Here is a 25,894-nt window from a genome sequence, read left to right as displayed (position 1 = left end):
CTTGCCATTTCCATTACTGGATTCCAGCTTTAACTCTGGTGGATATATTTTACTTGAAATCTCTAAAAAATTTTAACAATTTATCACCAGAAGGTCATTACCTTAAATTACCTTAAATCACAGCTTGGAGTGAAATAAGGACTTTCGATCCTGTTGAATCACTCCTTATGATGACTGTTGTAGTTGGTTAAGTTCTGGTGGAAGATTCTGGTGCTTCCCAGTCAAACTTCCATGGTGTATCTTTCCACTCAGCATCCAGATGGCGTTTGAAAGAATCTGTTGATTCAGCAGCAACAGTGTCCTCCTTGAGGTTATTCCAGAGGTTCTCAATCCAATTCGATAAGAAATTGCATCTTGCTCCAGTTGTAGCGTGATGTTTGCGGATTCGTCTAAGGTGTCCTCGTGTTTTGTGGGAGGTGTCGATCTCCAGGATCTCATTTTCTCAATTGGTTGAGAGGAGTTTGTGTGCCTGAATCATGTCTCCACGTTTCCGTCTGTATACTAAGGAGGGGAGGTTGAGTTCCTTCAGCCGTTCACTGTATGTCTTGTTTTCCATGCCGACAATCATCTTAGTGGCCCTTCGTTGGATTTGCTCAAGAACTGTCTTGTCCTTTTTGTATTAAGGGGTGGCCAGTATCGTCCCCACCTCCAGTCTAGGTCTTACTAATCCTTTTTAGAGTTTGGTAATTACGTGTTTACTCCTACTGGTGATGCTGTGTTTGATGATGCCTAGGGCTCTACTAGCTTTGGCTGAGATTTTCTGTGAGTGGGAGCTGAATTTCAACTGGGAGTCAACGATGACGCCAAGGTCACTCTCCTCCTGGACAGGCTTAATTGTGTGGTTACTTCCAGAATTTTGGGTCATGAGGTACTGATGTTTGGGGTTTTTGTGTCCAAAGTGTATGACCTTGCATTTTTCTGCGTTGAATTCCAGTATCCATCTTTTGACCCAGGAGCAAATGTGGTTGAGATCAGTGTGGAGGGATTGGATGGAAGAAGAGGTGTTGGCAGGACCTATGAGTTTCGAATCATCCACATATAGGGTGGGTTTGTTGCTGGTGATGAGGGGTAGCTCATTTATGTAGATGTTGAACAGGGTTGGGCCCAGGACGCTGCCCTGCGGAACCCCACTAGTGACTTTGATTTCGGCAGAAAGGACATGGCTGTTTGGTCCAGTTATCACTTTCACTTGCTGTGTTCTGTCCCTCAGAAAGTCCTCTGTCCAACTGACCACTTGTGGACTAACAGATAGAGTAAGTAGCCTGTGAATGAGGTATCGGTGACAAACCTTGTCAAATGCTTTAGCTAGGTCTAACAGTATTACATCCACAGGTAATCCTCTCTCTAGTAGGTCAGTTACAAGACTATATGACTCAAGAAGGTTTGTGTCCACCGATCTCTTTGAGCAAAAACCATGCTGACTGCTGCTGATAAGTGAGTTGGCCTCAAGATGGTTAATAATATGCTTGTTTATGATTTTCTCCATGACCTTGCATGCCAAACATGTAAGGCTGATAGGTCTGAAGTTTGCTGCAGAAGTTTTGCTACCTTTCTTGTGAATTGGGATGACTATTCCCTTCTTCCAGTCCCCAGGAAGCTTTCCTTGTGCAAGCGACAGATTGAATAGTTTTACCAGTGGGGCTGATATTGCAGGGCTTAATTCCTTCATCAGTCATGGGCTGAGACTATTAGGTCCCGTCGAGTTATTGGGATCGAGGTCCTTAAGCTGTTTGGTTACTTCTTCGATTGTGACTGGTGAGTGTACCATCGGGAAGGGAGTGGGAGCCTGTTCTGCTGGTGGGGGGGTTGAGTGGGGGTCATCCATGGAGAACACTGAAGCAAACTGCTGATTAAACATGTTTGCTTTTTCAGAGGGGCAAGAGAATAGAGAGTTGTTGGTTACCAGGTCTGGTACGGTGTGTCTGCCTGGCTTCTTATGGAAGATGTATTTCCAGAATAATTTTGGGTTTTCCTTGACGTTTTTGGCCAGTCGTTCTTTGTAGTTTGAGGTCAGTTTTCTAGTTTATTTTTTGAGGAGGTTCCTTGCAGTTTTGTACTGCTTGTACAAAGCTGTAGTCTTTTGTTTAATGTACTTATCCCAAAGTTTTTTCTTCCTGTTGCCTAGTTTCTTGATTTTTGTGGTGAGGAAAGGTCGAGTTTTGGGTTTCTTTTTCCATGTTACGCTGGTGTGTTTGGCTAGGCTCTCTAGTAAGGTCTTTTTTAGAGTTAGCCATGAGGCTTTGACATCTTCTGATATAAGTGTTTCCAGGTTAGCATCTAACAGCTCTGCCACCATCATCTTGTAATTTGTAAAGGATTGCTTGGTATATTTTGATGGTTTGGAGTTGAGTTGAATACATGAGAGAACTGGCATGTGGTCACTTGAGCCAATTGGACTGAGAGTGTGTGTGTTGTTCACCTTTTCTGGGTCATTTGTTATGACTAGGTCCAGTATGGAGGGATTTTGTCCTGGACGCATTCTTGTGGGCATAGTTACTGTTTGGTACAGAAAGTTGTCGGAGAGGGCTTGTACTAATGGGTTTTGTTCAAGGCTTGACTTGGTCATACCTCGACCATCTACCCAAGATACGTTTGGGAGGTTGAAGTCCCCTGTCATGAGCAGGGTTGCCTTTGGGTAATTGCATAGTATGAATTGCGTCATTTCGGCAATTGCTGTTTCAGAGGACAGCTGGCAAGGGCTGCTGGGGCTCCTGTAAATTGAGCTTAGGACAAACATTTCGTTAGGTAGGGACAGGGAGACCCATGTAGCTTAAACCCAAGGTAAGTAATAATTTGGGACAGAAATTTCTTTTACCTGGAATTCCTTGGAAGCTAGAACAGCCACTCCTCTTCTGCAGTTTGGATCAGCCAGATTGCTGAAGATGTTGTATCCAGAGGGGCAGATTGAGTCTTCTGTCATTTGAAATCTTGAGTTCTTGGGGCAAATTTCTGTCAGAGTTGCAATGTCTATCTGAATTAGTTGGAGCACTGTTGCCAGTTCCGGCATCTTGTTGGTAATAACATCAACATTTGCCGTCATAATGTTCACAAGTTTTCGGGTGTGTCTGGGCAAGTTTTTATTCTGCTCACTAATATTCTTGCTTTTGGTTGAAGTGGGTGAATTGCAGCTTAGGTACACAGAGCTGCTAATGAGGGACGAGGCAGAAGGGCATGGGGACGTAACTGTTAATTCACTGTTTATACATTTACACAAACTTGCATTTACAACGTTATTATCACTCACACATGAACTATTTACAAGGGGGACGAGACGGTTGGAGATAGTGGTTATTTCCACTTAGATAGTGGATAGTGGTCATCTAAATATCTTTTATTATTTGAGAGCAAATACTTTATGTTACTTGGCTTCTTTTTATCCATCATATAATCATATTCTAAATAATTAAAAAATAAGTCCGCTATAACTGGACTGGCATTACCCCCCATAGGAATTCCATTACTTTGATTATATAGATTACCATTAAATTTTATATAAGTATTAAATAGAACAAATTCTAGTAGATCAAAAATCATATCTAGGCTATAACATCTTGAGCTAGTGGTACAATTAAAATAATTAGTCCATCTCACCTTCTTATTATATGCATCAATTTTCAAAAATGGCAAATTGGACAAAAGAAAAGCTTTCTTAATAATCTTTTTTAAATTTATAAATACTAAATTAATGGGTAAATTAGTATATAATGTAGTGAAATCAAATGAGTCCACTCTTTTGGCTGAAACTAAAGCATGAGAGTCTATTACTTGCAACAAATTATTAATGCTCCAGTATGGATTAAACTTAGAAAATTTTTTAATTCCTGAGCAATATGCCTCAAATTTATTTTTGATTTCTATATATATATATATATATATATATATATATATATATATATATATATATATATATATATATATATATATATATATACTTGCTCTACATGAAAACCATATATCCACTAGCCGGTAAAATTCTACTTTAGCTACTTTTGACTATCTTGGAAAGGGGTTAGGTTAAGAAGATGAAACTTTCAGGGATGGGTCTACAGGCTGAAGTATGTCCTGGGAAGATATCTTGAAGTATCCACCTCCACTCCTTCTCCCTCTAGAGGGTCCTGACCTTTGATGACCTTTAAAAATATGTGAGTTATAGAAGTGAAACCTTGCAAAATAGATCTTCTGCTTAATTGAAGTACAACAAAATTGTTTTTAGCTTCATAACTTTGCTCAATCCCAATTTATAAGGTTTTAAAGATATGCAAATACATTTCCTGAATTTTGGAAATAAACTATTTATATGTCTTAAAATTCTGCTCAAATAACTGAAATTGCATTTTCACAGCTAAAGCCAGAGAAAAAGAAACTGATAACTGAAAATTAAGGTAAAACATTGTTTTGTCAAAATTTCAATGGGTATAGACCTGTCATGTAGGCAAATTTCATGACCCTCTAGAGGGAGAAGAACTGGAGGTAGGTACTTCAAAATACGTCCCCGGGACATACTTTAGCCTGTAGACACATCCCTGAAAGTCTCATTTTCCTAGCCTAACCCCTTCCCAAGATAGCCAAAAGTAGCTAAAGTAGAATTTTACCTATTATTTTTCATGTTAATCATTTGTTTCTTGTATATTTTTGCCTGCTTCATGGACACTGAAACTGATACAACCACTAGGCTACTGAGGCAAATATGATCTATGTATGCTCTTTGAATGTATTCATAAATATGACATCGCTGACATGAATCTTTCTTTCAAAAATTAAGGCTCTTACAGTTATTTTCCCCAAGAAATAGGCTATATTCAAATTTCATTCTAAACAGAAACTGTAATATCTATAGTACTTATGGCAAACCAAGGGGTAGTAGGCCTAATACATACATTAGCCCCCCTTAAAAAAAAAACTAGGTCTGGCTCTGTATCAGCAACATAGCCTATTAATTAGCACTATGTGAGACCACTGAGGAGGTGGGGGTGCACATGAAAGTGTAATGTTACTTTACTCTGAAGCAGCATAAAAATTCATCAAGCAGTGACTTCACCCTGTCTCTATGTCAGTAATGGGATCATGCAGGCCTAGGCTATATACATTCCAGATAGTAAGTTAATTGAGAATACCAAAATATACCCTTGCCATTTGTATCTCCAAAATTTACCCTTTAGTGTCATGGGGGAAGGAGAAAGAGATTGATGTGGGACCTAGCCTATGATACTTGATAATAAAAAACACTTACCCAAACTGGTTTTATTAATTACAATCTCTGAAGGACGATAATACCAACTTACTGGCTTCTGGAATAATTCAGAGCCAATATTTCTAACCCTTTGAATTTTTTGATGGTATTTCAGTCAGGGCTGCCGACCGATGAAGACAAAAATCCCAAGATTCTTGGAAAATAAATCACTAAATTAGCACATAAATAATTAGCACAGGAGCTGTGATATTAAAAAAATAATAAGTTTATATTAAGAAAAATAATAAGTTTAAATTCATTACACAGCATATAAGATAATGGGTTGATTTATCAGGTAACATCTTGGTCTAACCTAGTATATTAATAGGAAAATCCAGATATTTCTCTCTATGAAACGGAGAATTTTAAGTTACAATACAAATTCTAAAGCGAGTCTGAAGTAACACTTCGATCTTTTCTACAATATAATCATGAAACGTTTTTTTCAGACTCAAAACGACAGTCAATCATTGAACTAAGCTCATTGAACTGAGATGAAAGCAAGTAAGGCGGCATTCCCAAGAGAATTCCCGCGGCATAAAGATAATCTGATAAAACTTGCTTCAGAAAAAGTTGATGATGATCAGCAGTCATTGTGGAGAACTTTAAAAAATAGGAAAAGAGCTGGTTCCAATAAAATCTCTCATAAAGCCCCAACAAAGAAAATGTGGGTTGATCATTTTCGAATGTAATGTCTTCATGTAATGATAATCCTAAAGAGGTCCGAGAGCTTGATGAACTTTTTTCTCGTCGGGATTCTCAGTTTTTTCTTACTATTTATGATCTGAATGTAGCTATGAAGAAACTTCAAAATAAATCGCTCCGGACCATGATGACATTTTTTCCAATCATCTGAGACTTACCCCGGCTTCATTTTTTGCTAAACTTTTGAGTTTTTTAAATCTGATTCTTTTGTCTGGGCAAGGGCCAACTTTTTTTTAAAACGGGAATAATTACGTCGGTTCCAAAGCATGCAAAAAGCAAGTACAAGACATGTGATTCTTTTCAGCCTATTACTAAGGGCTGTCAATTAAGTAATATGTTTGAACTTAATGTTAAATATCTTTGTGTTTTACTTGATTTCGGTTCGAATCAATTGGGGTTCACTAGGGATACGGGTTGTGATCATGCACATACTACTTTTTTTCAAATTTTAAATTCTTCATGGCTTAAAGGAGACACGTTATATTGTTTATTAATAGATATTAAACGAGCTTTTGATAATCTTTCTCATGTATCTGCTCTACTTACCTTACTAAAATATGGTTTACCACATAACCTGGTTAATGTTTTTCGTTCGTGGTATTCTGGACTAAAAGTTCGCATTACCTCGGGATCTAGAATTTCTGCTGATGAAGTAGTAGTTAGGAGGGGCGTTAGACAGGGGGGAGGATATTATCGTCGTCTATTTTCAATTTGTGTCTAAAAGATTGTTTTGCTTCATTAAAAACCTCTCGGATTTACTTAGCAGTTGAAATTAGTTATTTGGCTTATGCTGATGACATTATTTTACTTAGTCAGTCAAAGACTGTGTTGATTGAAAATTTGAGATTTTAGCGAATGAATTGAACAAAAAAAGGACTAGAAATTAACATCGTGAAATGCCAGTATTTTGTGATTAATAACCCTCTTGGCTCTCCTCCACTTGATTGTGGTAATGATCAGATCTTTCATGCTTTGGATTCGGTGATGTACCTCGGTGTCCCATATTCTTCTGTAAAAATACTATCACCTCTTTTAATAATAAGCCATCTGGAAGTTAAGATCAGAAAGACGTTTGGTTCCCTCGTTCATCTGTGGGATAATATGAGAAGGGACATATTAGCTAGACTGTATCAGTCAATGGTTCTACCTTTGATTTGCTTTCCAGCGGTCTTCTTTCTTCTATTTAACAGCAGGCGGGCTTTTCAGTAAAACTATTTAGCCCTTTTCCTTTTGCTTCACTCTGTGGGCTACAGAGCTACTGGCTTGATTGCCTCATATTTATTAGATATATTCAGATATCTTTCAGCAGATCTTTTGACTCTAGGAGTTCAAATATAAGATGACAGATGTCGATTTCTATGCTCTGTGTGCAGGTATAGTTGGCTAGGCTCTTGGCTGATAGTGGGATTTTGTGGTGTTTGAAGTATTTTAACAGTTTACAAAGCAAGGTATGTTGTGCAGACGTCAGCATATTACATTCAAATAGGCAATGGTCAATTGTTTCATTATTCATATTACAATGCCTACAAAGAGGGGACAGGGGAATTGAGCCACTTGAATTAGAAAGCTTATATGAGAATGCAAGGAAATTTAGTCCATTTGTTCCAGAACGAATTCTATGATAAATTTTAGAAAGATGCTTATTGGGAAAGGGGGAAAAGATAGGATTAATTTTATTAAAATTAATATCTGATAGCCTCCATCGGTAAATATCTCTAATTGGGATTGGTCTCCCACTTGGCTGGTCAATATTTATAGCATTTTTTGCTATTTCATCAACCTGATGATTACCACTTATGCCAGAGTGGCTAGGAATGTACTGAAAGTAAGTTTTTATGCCACTTGAAGCAAGATTATCAATAATACTGAGACAATGATAGGTGTCAATGTCCAAATTATATTGAGGAGCTGAGGCCAGCAACTCAAGGCTTGATAAAGAGTCGGAATAGATGATAATATTATTCGAATTTTTAATCAAAGGTTGGTTTGCTTAAGGTGTTCTAATGCCATGATTATGGCATTTAACTCAGCAGACATTATAGATAAATTATTAAATAATCTCTCGCCCATTGCAATTTTCAGGTGAGGAAGGAAAACACCACTTGCAACCTTCTCATCCATTTTTGACCCATCAACAAATATTTGGAAGTGATTTTTATAGGTAATTGTATTAAGTTCTGCAAATTTTTTCTGGACAAAAGCAATGGGGGTTAAATCTTTAGTCCATTTTGCAAATTCAGTATTTATTATGGGAAATGACCAAGTCCATGGAGGGGATTGGGGGAAAGTAGGTGCAATAGACTTTGCTGGTACTGGGAACTTCTTTTGAATATTGGCATACTCATCTGCAATACCTCTATACATGGCTGGATTTCTTAACCAATTATGTAATGTGTGTGAGCTATTTGATTCAATTTTTGTAAGATGTTTTATCGAGAGAAAGCTACGTCTCTCCCTTATTGTTGTTAATCCACTCTCCATAAGCAGAGACTTGGTGCTTGTGGGTTTCCTAAGACCAAATATGAGACGTATTATATCATTTTGTGTTGTTTCAATTTTTTGCATCTGGGTCTTTGCACATGCACCATAGACAATGAGCCCATAGTCAATATGGGGTCTTATATGTGATTTAAAAAACTGGAGTAAGGTTTTCTCCTTACAACCCCAGGGTGTGGAAAGAAGTCTTTTTAGTATATTTGCTTTTCTATAACATTTTTTTATTGCGTTTGAAATGTGGAGGTGGAAATTAAGTTTTTGGTCAAGCATGAGACCTAGGTAATTAATATTATTATCTTCTGGAATAGTTGTTTTATTTAGAGTTAGTTTTGCATTAACATGGTTTCGCTTCCGGTGAAATTGAATTATTTTTGACTTGGTGGGTGCAATGGGTAAATCTGAATGTTGAGAGAATTTTTCAAACTGGAAAAGTGACTTTTGCAGATTTGACTGTGCTATCTGAAAGGTGTTGCCAGATGACCATAGCACCAGATCATCAGCATATTGTAGATTCGTGTGGGGTAGGTTCATGTCCCAGAGATATAGGGCAAAAAGGAGGCAACTGAGGACTGCTCCCTGAGGTAGGCCTTTGGATATTGTCTTTTGGGGTGAAGAGGCTGAACCAACACAAACAATGAAACTTCGCACTTCTATAAAGGATTTAATAAAGGATACTAGCTTAGGAGGTACTCCAAGGTTTGCAAGTTTATTTAAAAGGATTTGGTGGTTCACATTGCCATATGCTCCTTCAAAATCTAGGAAAGCTGCCACTAGGATATTATTTTTTGAGAAAGATTCATTTATTGCATTTGTTAGCAAAATGAAAGCATCTGTTGAGGAGTGGTATTTCCTGAATCCAGTTTGAGTGTGTGGGATCATGTTATTTTTCTCAACAAACCAGAGGAGTCTGTGATAAATCATTTTCTCCATTATTTTCCCCATCACAGGTGTAATCATTATGGGCCTATATGACTCAGGGTTATCTTTTGGTTTATTTTTCTTTAGGATTGGTAGGAGGGAGGAACATTTCCATATATTGGGGAACCTAGAAGATGCCCAAGCGTGATTATAACAATTTAGCAGTTCTTGTTTGTATGAAGGTGTGAGATTCTTTATCCATGTAGGGTGTATATTGTCATAGCTACTGCTAGTTTTGGACCTAATATGATGTATTGCATTATTTAATTCCTGGATTGAAAATGGATTAGTTATGTACTCGGATCCTGGGCGTCGTTGGTAACTAGGGTTCATAGGAATTGTGGACAGCTTGCTTTGATTATTTGATGTTAGCTTATTAACAAAAAGAGTTGCAAATAGGTTAGCCTTTTCGTTATCATTGTCATAATGGGTATTATTATGTATAAGCTCATACAGGAGTGGGTTGGGAGAAGTCTTTTTCCCACATATGTGGCTTATGACTTTATGTATAATTGGCTCATTTGTTTCTCTGGAGAGATTATTTGTAAAATTATTCCAGTATTTATATTTAGCATCTATTATAGTCCTTTTTAGATTAGATTCTGCTTGTAATTTTTTTAAATATGTAGTAGGTGTTGGTTTTTTTATGAATTCTGTCCTAGCTGCCTTTTTTATCCTCCATTTATTTAGGCACTCATTTGTCCACCATGCTTTAGGAATTTGTTTAGGGACTTTTTTCTTAGGTGTTGTCCTGGGGATAGCATGATTAGCTGTATTTATTAGTAAAGATGTCAATGCTTCAGCATGTGTGTCAACTGTTGTCTTAGAAATGCATGAACTTTGGGTGAAACTTGTAATTTCATCATTTAGCTTATTTTGGAAAATAGACCAATTTGCTTTAGTGTTGATATATTTGGATGTATAAGATAAAGTTTCAGCAGGTTCATTTAGGGAGCAAACTATAGCAAAGTGGTCTGTACATAGACTATCAATTTTATTTATGTAAATTTTGTTCAAAAAATTTAAAGACACAATTTGTAGGTCAATTGTGGAGAAATTGCCACTTTTGGGGTTGAAATAAGTATTCAGGTTTGGAGGGGTAGCAACAACTAATTCATTATTATTTGAAGTCATATGCTCAATAAACTTACCAGCTTTATTTGCTGGTTTATTCCCCCACAAAAGGCTGTGGGCATTGAAATCTCCACAAATAATGATATTTTTTAACATATTAGAATTATTTATATAATTAAAGAAATCCTTGGCATCTGTAGTTTGGCCATTAGGGTTATAAAAGCTTATTATGTAGGTTTTTAAATTATTCAGCCAAACACTTATACCAATTACATCAACATCATTTTCAAAATCTGGAAAATTGACGCCACAAAATTTTATATTATTATTAACTAATAAAGCTACACCACCTCCTTTTCTCTCTGAAGATCTATCCTTTCTCAGGATAGTATATCCCAGAGACTTAATTTGTTGATTTTGGGTTAAATGAGTTTCTTGGAGGCAAGCAATATTAATTGAATTATTATTCATAAATGATGTTAGTTCATTTAGCTTATATTCTGTGAGTGATCTTACATTCCATTGGAGTATTGATAAATATTGTGTTGTTGATTTATTCTTCATATGAATGTGTATCAATGTTCAGCTTTGTTAAGAGTAAAGCAAGATCTTTTTTTGCTTGAATGAGCATATCATCTGGGATGTAAATTTTTGCAAATTCTGCAATAATTTTTGTTTTCTGTAGTTGATGTATGTTCATGGCCTGAACTGCATTACAGTTTAGAATGAATAAGCATATATTTGGGGATTGCATTTTTGGTAGTGCATCATGTTTGTTGGTTAATGGATTAATTCCTGGTAGTGTTTCTGGTTTGTTTCTTCTTGGGAGGGAGGGCCAGGCTGGCCTCATCTCACCGGACAAGGAGGCTTGTTGGCTTGGTGATTGCTTCTGATAGGGATTTAGGGATAGCGGTGATTTTGAAAACTTTCCCATCTTCTACTTCATCTCAAATTAAAGTTGTGTATTTTAGATATCTTAAATTTCTACTAGGTTTTCCGCTAAGTGCTCGTAATACTTCTTTAAAATATATGTATGGAATAAAGGACCCGCTTTATGCAATAAAGATTAAGTGTGTTCTTTTAGTTGAAAAGGCTCGAAATTATCTTGAATATAGGAATTTATTCCCGTGTTTTGAAAAAATCTAACCGATGTTAACCGATTGACGTAGATGGTTTTATTAATCGTTAGTTCTGGTCTTGTTAATTTTAAGTTGTGTCTTTATATTTTATATTTATTGAATGTACTCCTCATAGTGTATCCTGAGGGACAATAAGAGTATTATTATTATTTATTATGATTGTACAGAAGTGATGCCAAATTAAACAAAAAAAACAAATAAATAAAGCAACAAATAAATTTTTTTTTACTATTATGCTGTTAAAAGTGTTATTAAAAGGTTTACTTTTACCGTACCAAAGCTCCTATTTTTTTGTGTTTTCAGTAAACTACTAGTTTTCTGTAATCCTGCAAACACAGGGAAATATCACCAGTTGATTTATTTGCATTAGTTTTATTGATCTATGTTAGATAGGCTGTGCAGTAATCATTTGTGTTCGTTTTAAGTTTCAACTCCGATCTTTACTTCCCTCGGAAATTTTTTTTTAAATTAATCTATGCTCTTTTTTGATTAAATTCTAATTTAGAAACAATACTGTTATGACCTCTTTTATTGATACGGAATAAATTCGGTTTGTTTTAAGTTTTAATGTTGGTCCTTACTTTTAGTTTGAAACTTATTTTCTAGATAATGTATTACAGGTAATTGCTGAGCAAAAAAAAAAAAACTGTCTTCCTAACTTAGTAACTGAGGTAAATGAGCACTAGAACTAGGTCTAGACCTTACTCATTCATCCAATCACCTAGGACAAAACAGTATATCCAACCAGATAACATATAGAAAGAAAAACGAGCAAAAATGGGGTTTTTAAAGGCCAAATGAAAATACTGAAAAAAACAACAGAAGACAAACGCGGAAAGTCAATGTGAAAAGAACCAAAAACCCAAAGAAAAAACCAAGAACTTAAACATGAATAAAATTCAATAAAATCCAAAAATTATGAGAATTAAAACAAATACAAAACAACCATAAAAGGGAGTTATTCGCCAATATCCATATTTTGCACAAAATCCAAAAAATTACATTCTTAGACCACACTGGCTATACATGACAAATGAAACTCAGAGAGGAAAGAAACTAACAAAATGAAAATCAAATAAAAAAGGGTTAAAAAACGAGTATTTTGTCAGCCAGTGGCGAACCATGAAGATGACAAAATATAAGCAAATATTTCGACAAGGACCTCCGCCAAGTCGTCCTCAGTGCTAAACAAAAAAGAAGACAAAGAAAAAAAAACGAAAATCTAACCTTTCGAAGTTTACAAAGACAGAACATACACTGAATAAAAACCAGACAGGAATCAATGAACATGAATTTACCAAGATGATCGGGCAAGGATCTTTTGCCTTGCAATAGTTTTAGCTGGTCTACGATTTCGGTTTTCATTAGATATGCAAATAGGTTCTTTTAAGTTATACTGGGTGAAAATATTGATTGAGTCCTTCAAGATTAAACTGTCGCAAATTGGGCTTAATGAAATATCTCCAGTACCTCTATTTATTGCTAAATTTTGGTTCACATATTTTTTTTATCTCAATTACCTCTTTAAAAGTTTGTGTTACGCCATTTACAGTTGATATTATGGTTGCCTCGTCAAATAGAACTAGATGGGTCGGATTTACGAAAATATGCGAAGCCAATGCCGAATCAAAGTTGTCATTGTTATTTTTTAATCTCAGGGACTTATCTATTGAAATTTTGTGCTCATGCAAACGTTCACCTAGTTGTTGAAGGGTCCTACCAATTTACAATTTTCCACAAGAACACGGGATTCTGTAGACACCACAACCCAGTACAGGGTCAGTTTTATCCTTTCCTGAGTTGAAAAAGTGTTCAACTTTCTGTTCGGTTTTGAAAGAAACAGAGAGGTTATGTTTTTTTAAATTTTTCCAAGCTTATAGCCAAGTTTCGGGATGTATGGTAAAACGATGAAAGTTTTTTTCTCAATTGCCGGTGTAAATGAATCAAGGGGGACAAGCTCCCTATTTTGTTCTTTTATCAATTTAATCGTCTATCTATTATATTTTCAATGAGATTGATTGGGTAGCCATTGCAGAAAAGAATATCCTTGACATAATTTAATTCAGAATTTATATGATTACGGGAACAAATTTTTGAAACTCTGTCGACTAAAGAGATTATTACCCCTCTTTTCACAGAAGGAGGGTGATGGGAAGAGAAATGTAGATATTGATCATTATGACTAGCTTTCTATATATTCTATATATCGGCTTTCTATATATAGAAAATTCAAGACTAGGACTAGTTTTTATAATCAAAACATCAAAGCTTACCTGAATCTTCGAGTTCCATTGTGAACTGGATATTCGAATCAAAAGAGTTCAAATGTGCCAAAAAATCTCTTAGAGAGTCTTGTCCATGTTCCCAAACAGAAAGGATATCATCAACAAAACGAAACCAGATAGAGTGTTTTCAGTGGAAACTAATGAAAGCAGACTGTTCTGTGAAATCCATGTAAAAATTTGCCAAATAAGGAGACAAGACAGTGCCCATGGATAAGCCCATTATTTGAAGAAAAAATTTGTTTCGGAATTTAAAATACAAGGAGAACTTGTTGCAAAGACGGACAAGGGTCATTATTGTATCAATTTCCAAAGTTTTGTAATCCGACCAAGCTAAATTTTCCTCTAATTTTCTTTGTAAAACCTTCTCATATTTATGGACTTTGCATGAAGTGTACATAGAAACTGCATCAAAGCTACATAAGATGGTGTTTTCTGTTGTACTTTAACTTTTTAACTTCTGAACAAGATCTATGGATTTTATATATAGGATTTTTGTGTGCTTAAAAGAGGCTTGAAAATGGTGGCTTCCTAAACCCGTAGATGAAGACCTATAACATGCTATAATTGGACGTAACGGAATATCTTTTTTTGTGGATTTTAGGCAGACCATAAAATTTTGGGGCTGAACAACCTTTGGGGTAAAATTTTCAGCAAATTTGAGGGGTAATTTGTCTACTGTCTTATAAAATTCCTAGTTCATTTCTCAATTTCTCTGTATATTTGTCCGTGGGGTCAATATTTATTTCTTTTGAAATATGTTCATCTATTATAAGGGCGCTTAGTTTTAAGTCATAATCTGAAGAATTCATAATTATAAATGCGTTGCCCTTGTGCACTTTCGTTATCAGTGTGTTTTTGTCTTTTTTTAGATTTCGGAGGATTTTAATTTCTTCCTTTGATTGAGTTTATATTGAAAAAGATGGCCTATAATCAAGAATACTCTTTATAATTTCAGCTCTGAGTAGGTCTGGATTTTCGACTTCACCTTGAGAGCTAAAAATAGCAGACTCAACGCCCGTAATAATTTCTGATGTATTTACGTGTGTTTGAGCCATTGCAAATTTTGGTCCTTTTGAAAGAATACTTAGTTCCTTGGATGTAAATACCTTAGAGGATAGATTTTCCAAAGGAGGACCAGGACAAAATTTAGGAAAGAAAATCCGTGTTTTTTGAAACTGTTGAAATTCTAGTTTTGAGAATTTTTCCTATAAACTAGTTTTTGTTAAATGGAATATCTGTCTGAAAGATATATGTGAGATTTGTAAAATCTGGTGAAAATTTTTAGGGGACAAAATCTGATATAATAAGGATTTTAAATTTAGGATTTTATTACTAAGGATCAATGGTCTTTTTAAATATGTGTTAAAGTTTTGAAACCCATTCTCTGAATAGATGGGCCTTCAGATTGTGTGCCTAAATGTAGGTTGAAACGTAAAGAAGGTGGAAGAATTCTATGTCTTTTACAAGTTTCTAAGAAATTAAGCTGACAAATAAGATTTGCATGTTTCTTAACACAATTTAAAAAAACTAAAACAATATTGGTCCAATGCTCCCCGTAATCTTGACGCAAATACATTCTTAAATCCTAGTCTTGAATTTTCTATATATAGAAAGCCGACTCATATGATCGATATCTACATTTCTCTTCCCATCACCCTCCTTCTGAGAAAAGAGGGGTAATAATCTCTTTAGTCGACAGAGTTTTAAAAATTTGTTCCCGTAATCATATAAATTCTGAATAAAATTATGTCAAGGATATTTTTTTCTGCAATGGTTACCCAGTCAAACTCATTGAAAATATAATAGATAGACGATTAAAAAAGATAAAAGAACAAAATAGGGAGCTTGTCCCCCTTGACTCAGTTACACCGGCAATTGAGAACATCGTTTTACCATACATCCCGAAACTTGGCGATAAAATTTTTAAAAAACATAATCTCTCTGTCTCTTTCAAAACCAAACAAAAAATTGAACACTTTTTCAACTCAGGAAAGGATAAAACTAACCCGGTACTGGGAAGTGGTGTCTAAGGAATCCCTTGTTCATGTGGGAAATTTTACATTGGTGGGACCCATCAAGAACTAGGTGAACGTTTGCATGAGCACAAAATTTCAAGTCCCTGAGATTAAAAAATAACAATGACAAATTTGATTCGGCATTGGCTTCGCATATTTTCGTAAATCCGACCCATTTAGTTCTGTTTGACGAGGCAACTTTAATATCAACTGTAAATGGCGTACCACAAACTTTTAAAGAGGTAATTGAGATAAAAAAATATATGAACCAAAATTTAGCAATAAATAGAGATACTGGAGATATTTCATTAAGCCCAGTTTACGACAGTTTAATCTTGAAGGACTCAATCAATATTTTCACCCGGTATAACTTAAAAGAACCTATTTGCATATCTAATGAAAACCGAAATTGTAGACCAGCTAAAACTATTGCAAGGCAAAATATCCTTGCCAGATCCTCTTTGTTCAATATTTTTCATTTATTTATGCCTGGTTTTTATTCAGTGCCTGTTCTGTATTTGTAAATTAAACCTTTAAAAGTGAGATTACCGTTTTTTTTTCTTTGTCTTCTTTTTTGTTTAGATACGATGGCAATATTTTGAATGTTCTTTTCAATATATTTTATCATTTATTGTCTTCTTCGAGGTTTGCCCCACTGGTTGAAAAAATCCTCGTTTTTTAACCCTTGTTTATTTTATTTTTCATTTTGCCAGTTTCTCTCCTCTCTGAGTTTCATTTGTCCAAAAAATTATGAACTGCAATCGACGGATACTAGCGAACAACTGAGAAATAAAAGAAAACAATTCATTCACTCAAAAACAAAACGGACCAGCAATTAAATAAGTTGGAGAACTATGTCACCTGATTTCTGATTTTAATCATTGCATTTCTTGCACCCTTTGAGACCTAAGGGGTTGTTCACGTGCTTTATTATATGACTGGGAAAGTGGTTCAAGGTTTATTTCAGGGATTACTAAAGTATCGGCTTCTCTTATGAGAAAACCGAAATATGACTCGTTTATTCTTAAATCACCGGAATCCCTGTTTAAAGCTAGACCTAAATGTTGGTATTTATAAATTTCAACAGCTTCTCTGTAGTGCTGGACAATACCTTTGTCGTGCCGTTGTCTGAAAGAATATCCTTCAGGCAGTTTAGCTCCCCTGATTGCATAATCCTAACTGTCAGCCAAAAACTTTTCACTTTCGCTCAATTTCTGCGAACTGATTCCCAAACATCTTGCGTTACTCATTACCTGCATGTGTTGAAACAAACCCTAAAATCTAAAATTATAAAGGGAAGAGAAAATGAATAATCATCCAGCAAGCTACCTCAAAATATATTGATAAATTTTATTATACTTATTGAAAAGTTGATTGTATTGAAAACTAAGCTTGTTAAATTGCCAAGCAAGTTTATTGGCGGAAAACCCTCTTACGATTAGCTTATTGCTAAGTATTTTACTTCTACTTTTAAAATCCATGTATTTAGTACAAATTCTTGCATATCTAAACAGTTGGGAAAAATACGATGAATATGTTATATTCGAATGTATATTACTTTTAGGAAATGGGAAATAAACTTTTCAATATTAAAATCATCTGTTTTATTATATATTTAAAAACTATTGCATTATTAGGGGTAATATTAATATCTAAACCTAGAAAATAGTAATAATTGCCATTCCCATTTCTGGATACCAGCTTTAACTCTAGTGGATATATCTTATTTGAAATCTCTAAATAATCTGCACAATTTATCACCAGAAGGTCTCTAAATATCTTTTATTATTTGAAAGCAAATATTTTATATTACATGGGTTCTTTTTATCAATCATAAATTCATATTCTAAATAGCTTAAAAACAGGTCCACTATAAATGGACTAGCATTACCCCCCATAGGAATTCCAATACTTTGCCTATATAAATTACCATTAAATTTTATAAAAGTATTAAAAATAACAGATTCTAGTAGATCGTAAACCATATCTATGCTATAGCATCTTGCACTAGTGGAACTGTTAAATAAATTATTCCATCTCGCCTTCTTATTTTACGTATCAATTTTTAAAAAAAAACGAATTAGACAAAAGAAAAGCCTTATTAATAATCTTTTTTAAATTTACAAATACTGAATTAATTGGTAGATTTGTCTACAATGCAGTGTAATCAATGAGTTCACTCTTTTGCTTGAAACTAAAGCCTTAGAATCTATTGCTTGCAATGAATTATTAAGACTCCAGTATGGATTAAACTTTTTTAATTCCCGAGCAATATGACTTAAATTTATTTTTAATTTCTCCTAAAATACATGACAGGTCAGTCGCCGCAACTCTGGTAGGGCATCTTGCTACACCCGCAATAAAGCGTCGTTTCGGGGGATTCTTATGAAATTTTGCCGTCCAATATAAAAAACGAAAAAATTTTTCATTCTCATTAACATTAAATTATTTAAAAACTATACACTCTATTCCATTCAATAGACTATTATTAACATCTTGAACCTTTTTATATGTATTCCTTGTACTAAGCTCCTTTGTTAAAACATCACAATATAGCTTCTGACAAATTATTGCAAAATTATTATTCGCTTTATCAATAGGCACAATTACAAAATCCTTCTTTATGTTAACAATTGCTTGTTTTATCTTAGCATTATAAAAATACCTCATTATTACGATTATTTGTCATATTATATATCTTATTTCTAACCCTATTAATAATTAAATTTTTCCAATTCTAAAAACTATTTTTATTAATTTTCTCCTGTTTGCACCAATTACCGATAAATAAATCTAGATCATTATTTAACCCACTAAGCACATTCGAGGGTTTTTGAAAAGACTGAAAGGTCTTTGAAAAGACAGATTTGAAAGACTGAATTTAGCCCTCATTTTCATTATACTCCGCAGATCCATTTGTTTTATTATTGCTAAATCACCTGTTATAATATGTTCGTAAGATGGATTTACAAGCGATAAAAATTGCTCTCACTTGCAAACAGGTTTCCAATTACTATCCGTGTCAAAATTATTAAGTATTAAATTATAATTAAAATCATTTGTCCTATCGTTTTTGAGAACTTATATGTTATAATTGGATTGTTCTTATAATTTAGATTACTAGGAAGGGCCTGTTGCATATCACGCTGGTTTAAAATTACAGTTAAGTTTATATACTCTATTTGTTTTCTTCTAAAATTTATAGATAAATGTAATCTCTTCTCTTTATTAACAGTCTTATCAGACTTTTTATCCTTTGAAATATATTTGGTTCTAGCTAAAATACATACCGTATCATAAATTAGTTTAATTTTTGAATTATATTGTGTATTATTATTTATATTCCAAAATAATTTTATTAATTTATATTTTGATAATTAATTTAAGCATTTTATTATACTCGCCATACCATTAGACACAAATAGCTGGCACAAATCCTTCAAATAGATATCTAAATCTATATTCTTTTTTCTATTATTTTTCCTATGCCCTCTTGATCGATTTTTACGTTTAATGGGATGATTAAAAGAAGGATGGTCCATTAAACCATTTATACAATTAACAACAACATTAGAGATGTCTGCATACTTAGCCACTCGATCATGCAACCCGAAAGGATAAGCAGTACCGATGGCATGGATCCAATAATCTTCACGTTTACGTAATTTTATATTTTTCTCTTCTTTAGTTAAATTATTTAAATCCAGATTTTCTAAAATCGTAATAGTTAAATTAGTTAAAGAGAAGGTACCATTATTACAATGTTGTACCAGATAGCTACTAGTTTTTTCCCCGTTAATTGTGCTTTTGTGTTCCAAAAATCTATCATACATGTCATTAATACTTTTCCCCACATATTGTAAGCCACAGATTTTACATTCCTATAGATACATGATATTAGTTGTTTTACAATTTACCTTACCCATAAATAAACATTGAAACTTTTATTATATAAAGTACTTTGTACAATAGCCCGAGAGGCGAAATAGTCTCTGCAAAGAAAACAGCGATCGGTACAGTTACTAATATCCGGTAGACCGCTTTGAATATTGCTATTATTCATTTTAATCATTAAAATATGAAGCAATAAAACCATAACGACAACCCAAACAAAGTCCGAACCATATCCAAAAATCAAGCCCATTTCCATTAACCAAAAGACCAATCAAAAGAGAACTATTTTCATTTGTCTTTCTTTCTTTTTGGATGCACAACCTTACTTACAGAGATAATATTACGGTGGAATCGTTAAGTAAATAATTTGAATAAGTAAGTATAACAATAAGTAATCCTTCTTTTAATATAAAATTTTGAGTGGTTCCAGAACCACATTCCTACACTTCTCCAACCACTAAGTGGCAGGGGGTTGGTGTCAGGGGTTTGATTTATAATGGGACAGAGAAGGCAAATTCCCCTCCAAGACCTCAGTTTTCCTTCAGGCCATAGTTTACCCCCCACCCCCCCTCACATCTGAAATTTAGTTTTTTTCAAAAAATCTTGTCAAAACTAAGATAAGCCTGCATAACTCAAGCATCCACTGAAACAGGTCATTTTTCTTTAGTACAAATTTACCTTTTTTATTACATCTTTAATAATATAACATCATGTTATTTTTGTTGCTGAAGTTATGACAAATACTAAACACAAAATTAAATTTTTTTTTTTGTTGCAAAAAGTATGCAAGCCCTTCAGATGGTTGGGGGGGGGTATTGTGACAAACAGAATCTATACTTCCGTTTGTCGTAATCTCATATTCAGGGTAATATTATTTTGGTTTTTGAAAACTAAAATAATTTTTTTTATTTTATAATAAAATATAATTTTAATAATTAATATAATTTATAATTTCATAATTTTATACGGCTCGTTTTTCAGTTTTCTCTGTATTTTTCACTTGATTTGGAAAAATTGGCTCAAACGTTTAACCCCCCACACTATTTTGAAAAAATTGCGCCACACGTTGGGGTATGGATTTAGTAATCTAGTCAGAATGTAGTTACAAACCATGGACTGGATAACTTCTATTCCCTTTTGAATCAAAATGCTTAACCAAATACCTTCCTGGGGCATGCATTAAAAAATGAGTGCATCACATTTACAAGAAAAAAAACAATGAAATTATCTGAAAATGATCATATAGAAGGGAGAAAACCACGATTGAAAAAAAAACAAAAAAACAAGCAGGAGTCAAATGCGAGCCACTCTAATTCGAAGTCGAACGCTTTATCAACAGAACCCCGCCTCTAATAATCTAATTTGATATATTAGTGGTTGTATATTAATTGCGTAGCTTATTAAGGGGGCTTGGAGGAGGAACATACGGGAGGTGTTGTTGAAAACCTCCGGTTAAGGGTTTTGAACCGTAATTATTACACTGATGATATCTTTTTTTACTTCTAAGCTTTTATACCTAAGAAGTGACAACAAAAGTGTTGTTTTTTGTGGTATATCACACTTACGGATGGTAGAATTGATCAAAGACACGTTGATATAAGCAGAGAATTTACTGAATTTTATGTGTTTGGGCATCAAATGTCATCATTGTTTTTTTTAAACACATCTTCCTACTACTTATTCTTAAACCTTTGTGTTCTATCCATGGCTTATTATTGAACCCAAGCCTTAACATGAACATAAGTAGAATACGTATTATGAATGTGACAGCTTCCCTACCCTCTATTTTAAAGTATTTTTTCTGGTTGTAAACGAGAAAAGGACATATTATGATAATCAACATGACAGGGCTCCATACTAATCGGAGGGGACGGTGAGGGGCGAGGTAAATTTTTAAGGGGGGTTGATCTTTTTTACATAGATTTTTTTCATCTTTTTTTTCATGTCTTAAAGTCACATCAAATATACTTATAGCAAAAAACGACAAGTGATATTTTAAAGTACTAAATGAATATTATGTAAATATGTCAGTGGTGATTTTCTATTAGAAAAATAATGTTTGTAGTGACGTTTTGTTGACAGTTTTTCTTAATGATCTGAAATTTTTTAATTTTTTTTCCATGTCTTAAAATCACATAAGATATACTTACAGCAAAAAAAGAAACTGTATGCGATCATATTAAACATACACACATACACAAACATAATTTCTGGATTTCTTAATAATTTCTACACATATAATGTATTAGGAGGAAAAGAAAAACGAGAGAAGGGAGAAAGAAAGCGAAAGAAAACGTCTGATATAATATTTTCATAAATAGCACAGTACTTCACCGACCATCCGTGTGTTGCACTTCGCACAACACGCGGGGAAAAAAAATAGGACAGGGTACAGTTGTTTGGTCATTGGTAGATTTTTCGAGCTACTTGTAGTACTCTTTCTTCCGTATGCTGGTAACACTGTTTAGCAGTGGAAGAAGAAATTATAGTAGTTCACCTAAGAATTAGACCAAGCATAAATACTGCTAGAACAACTTGGAGCATAACTGAAATGTAAGAATCATATGGCCCTTTTTTGTATTAGTATTATCTATCCTGATAAAATTCCAGCTCGTTGAGTTTTCCTAATTAAGTCATACTAATGTATAGGCTTATGACCAAATACATGACATGATCAAACTCATGTACTAGGCCTAGGCTATAGTATATGAATTTTGTTAGTGGCCTTAATAAACATGAATATTAATTTGAGTTTTTCACTAAAATCCTTTGAGGACATTCAATGCTTATCTGTTATAGGAACCCCACTTAAGAATTATGCTGTGCAAAACTCAAGATCAAACTGGTTCCATCTGTCTGTATTAAGAGACAGTTAGCTTATGCTCAGTGGAAAACAAATGGCAGGTGACAGAATACATTAGATTTGTATAATTTGGGCTATATACTTGCGCATTAGGGAGAGGGGTGGGGGTAAAGTATTTGCACAGCATGAAGTTAAAAAACAATTCTTACTTTATAATATGCAGAATAATTGGTAAATATTTACCAAATCATATTATTGAGTTACAACTAAAGTGAATATACCACTTGATGCCTTTTTTATGCTCTTTACAAATATAATCCTAGCCTAATCATTTTTGTCAGAAATGAATTTTAGCCCCCACCCCTATATAGACCAATTCAGGGTATATATTTGCACATTAGGGGGATAAGGGGAAAGTTTAAACTTATCTCTCATTTACATCAGAAATAAAATTACCCCCATCCCCCTAATGTCCAAATATATAGGGTAAGACACCCAGTAGTCAGCCACCTGCCTATTCTCGGACAGAATCTTTTATACTATTTTAATAACCAATTTACAGTGAGCCATTTGTATGTCCGAGTTTAGGCAGAATTGTCACTTGTTAGTAAATTCAAAAATAGGAGGTGCTGTGCAAGTGAAAACTATTTGAATTAGTAACCTACTTGTTCAAAAATTCTTCAGAAATTTTTGATACAAAAATTAAGTTTCTAGGTTGTATAATACAGTAATTAGAGTAGTTTAAATGTCAAAAAGTTTTCAAAGTGATTAAAGTGTCCGACTACTGGGTGTCTTACCCTACCCTGAATTGGTATACATAGGGGTGGGAGCTAAAATTAATTTCTGACAAAATGATTATTATATTCATAAAGAGCATTAAAAAGACATCAAGTGGTATGTTCACTTTAGTTGTAACTCTATAATATGATTTGGTAAATATTTACCAAATAATTGTATTTAACATTTTGCATGCATACCTGCTATACTTTACCCCCTAGCCCTAATGTGAAAATATATAGCCCAAGTTTGTTTCTAAAGTATAAGCCTATATTGTCATCATGTTTTAGTAGGCCTGTATTTCATTTGGATTAACATAACTTCATTTCTTTTGTAGGGCTGCTATAACAGATAAGTACTAGACCTTTCACTGCTTTGTAAATTGTCTGTTTCCACTATTCTCCTTTCTTTTGTACACTTCCTCAGGCCAATTTGTTTTATTTTTTCCTCTGTTCTTGGGCACTGAAAAATTTCTTATCTTCATTGTAAAAATTAGCTTTATATGCTTGTGTTCCTACATTTTCTAAACTCAGTTTAAGTATGATTCTTGCTTCCAACTTAGTTCAGCATACACTGTTCTATGAAATCATTTGTCTTTTTTCTCCACAGCATATCTGTTCATTGAAATAGCTTTGGTTGTCTTCAAATGGCTTTTTTTTAAATAAAAGTATAGGTGTAGATTAGGACTATAGGTGTAGAAAAACCAGGAATTCAATTTTCAAGGAAAACAAGCTTCAATTTGTAACTGTATTCTGGAAGCAAGTTCATAGCAAATTTTCAAACAGTTCATGGTAACAAACTGTAAGTAAGGAGCAACTCGGCTCAATGGTAACCAAAATTCTAAAAAACTGAATTTTGATACCAATAGATACATCAAAAGAATCAGATTTAAATGCTGATTTCAAATATATAAGTTTCATCAAGTTTAGTCTTACTCATCAAAAGTTATGTACCTGAGAAAGTTTGGCTGATTTTAGAAAAAAAGGGGGAAAGACCCCCTAAAAGTTGTAGAACCTTAATGAAAATCACACCATCATATTCAGTGTATAAGAGAACCCTACTGTAGAGCTTTCAAGCACCTATCTACAAAAATATGGAATTTTGCATTTTTTGCCAGAAGAAAGATCACGGATGCATGTCTATTTTTTTTCTCTAGGGGTGATCATATCAACCCAGTGGTCCTAGAATATCATGGGAGGGCTCATTGCAACAGAAATTAATAGTTCTAGTGCTCTTTTTAAGTGACCAAAAAAATGGAGGGCAACTAGACCCCTCCCATGCTCATTTTTTTCCCAAAGTCACCCAATCAAAATTTTGAGATAGCCATTTTATTCAGCATGGTCAAAAATATGATAACTATATCTTTTAGGATGACTTAATCCCCTGAAGTCCCTGGGATGAGGGCTGAAAGTTATGAACTTTACCCAATGTTAACATATAGTATTGGTTATTGGGAAGTATACAGACATTTTCAGGGGGGATTTTTTCTGGTAGGTGTGGGGGGGTCAGGGTTATATCAGAAGATCTTTCCATTAAGGAAGTTTTCATGGGGGAAGGGACATTGCTATGAAAGGGGTGCTGGATTTCGCATCATTATTAAATATCAGAATTTAAATTTAAAAAAAACAAGTTTTTCAACTGAAAGTAGGGAGCAACATCAAAACTTAAAACAAACAGAAAATATTACATATATGATTAGGTTCACCCCCTAATCAATACCTCACTCTTTAAGCCAAAGATTTTTTAGTACTTTCATATGAGCTATTTATTCTAATTAACAGCATTTGTGATTAAGGGGTCATTTTTAAAGAATTGGAACAAAATTCAAACTTTAGCTTAAAGAGCAAGGTATTGACTAGGGGGCAAACCCCCTAATATACATATTAAAAATCTATGAATATAGAAGTTTGTTGTGTAAGTTAATTCTATAAGTTATGTATATTTATTACTAATAAAAACATTCATGAATAAAATTAAACAAGTTTTGACAAAGCCATTTAACCAAATAGAAGTAAAATTAATATGCAAATTTTGTTTTAATTATTCATGTATGGTGAGCCAAAATCAACACCTGCATTAATTCAAAAACGTTCAAAAATTAAATAAAAAACAAGTTTTTTTTAACTGAAAGTAAGGAATGTCATTAAAACTTAAAATGATCTGAAATTATTCCATATATGAAAGGGGCTGTCCCCTCCTTAACGCCTTGCTCTTTAGGCTAAAGTTTGACTTTCTCACCACTCAATTTTTTTCAAACAATAAAAAACTTTAGCATAAAGAGCAAGCCGTTGAGGAGGGGGCAGCCCCTTTCATATACAGAATAATTTTTGTTTGTTTTATGTTTTAATGTTGTTCCTTACTTTCAGTAAAAAAAACTAGTTTTTTTTATTTAATAAAAATAAAGAATGTGTGTTACTAATCAGCTGAAAATGAGCCAAAGAAAATAAATCAGTTTATATACCTTAGAAAATGTTGCTTTCTTGATTGTTCTGGTAAAAGAGAAGTTGGGACCTAGTTCAGCAAAGGTCTTTTCTTTAAAAAAAAGTTTTATGTCATGC

The 25,894-nt window shown here is 33.9% G+C and overlaps 1 protein-coding gene across 2 annotated transcripts in view; it reads left to right on the top strand.

Moving 5' to 3' along the window:
- The first annotated feature begins 22,125 nt into the window (after nt 1–22,125).
- Nucleotides 22,126–25,894, top strand: part of Kap3 (kinesin associated protein 3) — a 288,557-nt gene continuing 284,788 nt past the window's right edge. For both annotated transcript variants that reach the window (XM_089102282.1, XM_089102281.1), the window contains exon 1: nt 22,126–22,309. In XM_089102282.1, coding sequence (XP_088958408.1) covers nt 22,308–22,309 — 2 coding nt within the window. In that variant the 5' untranslated portion in view covers nt 22,126–22,307. The remainder of the gene's footprint in view (nt 22,310–25,894) is intronic.

This window comes from Artemia sp. Qi Xiang Cuo, chromosome 16 (genome assembly GCF_049724085.1).
Source record: "Artemia sp. Qi Xiang Cuo chromosome 16, ASM4972408v1, whole genome shotgun sequence".
NCBI classification, from domain to species: Eukaryota; Metazoa; Arthropoda; class Branchiopoda; order Anostraca; family Artemiidae; genus Artemia; species Artemia sp. Qi Xiang Cuo.
The sequence above is the reverse complement of the archived record's forward strand: the minus strand, read 5'-3'. Positions and strand labels throughout refer to the sequence as shown.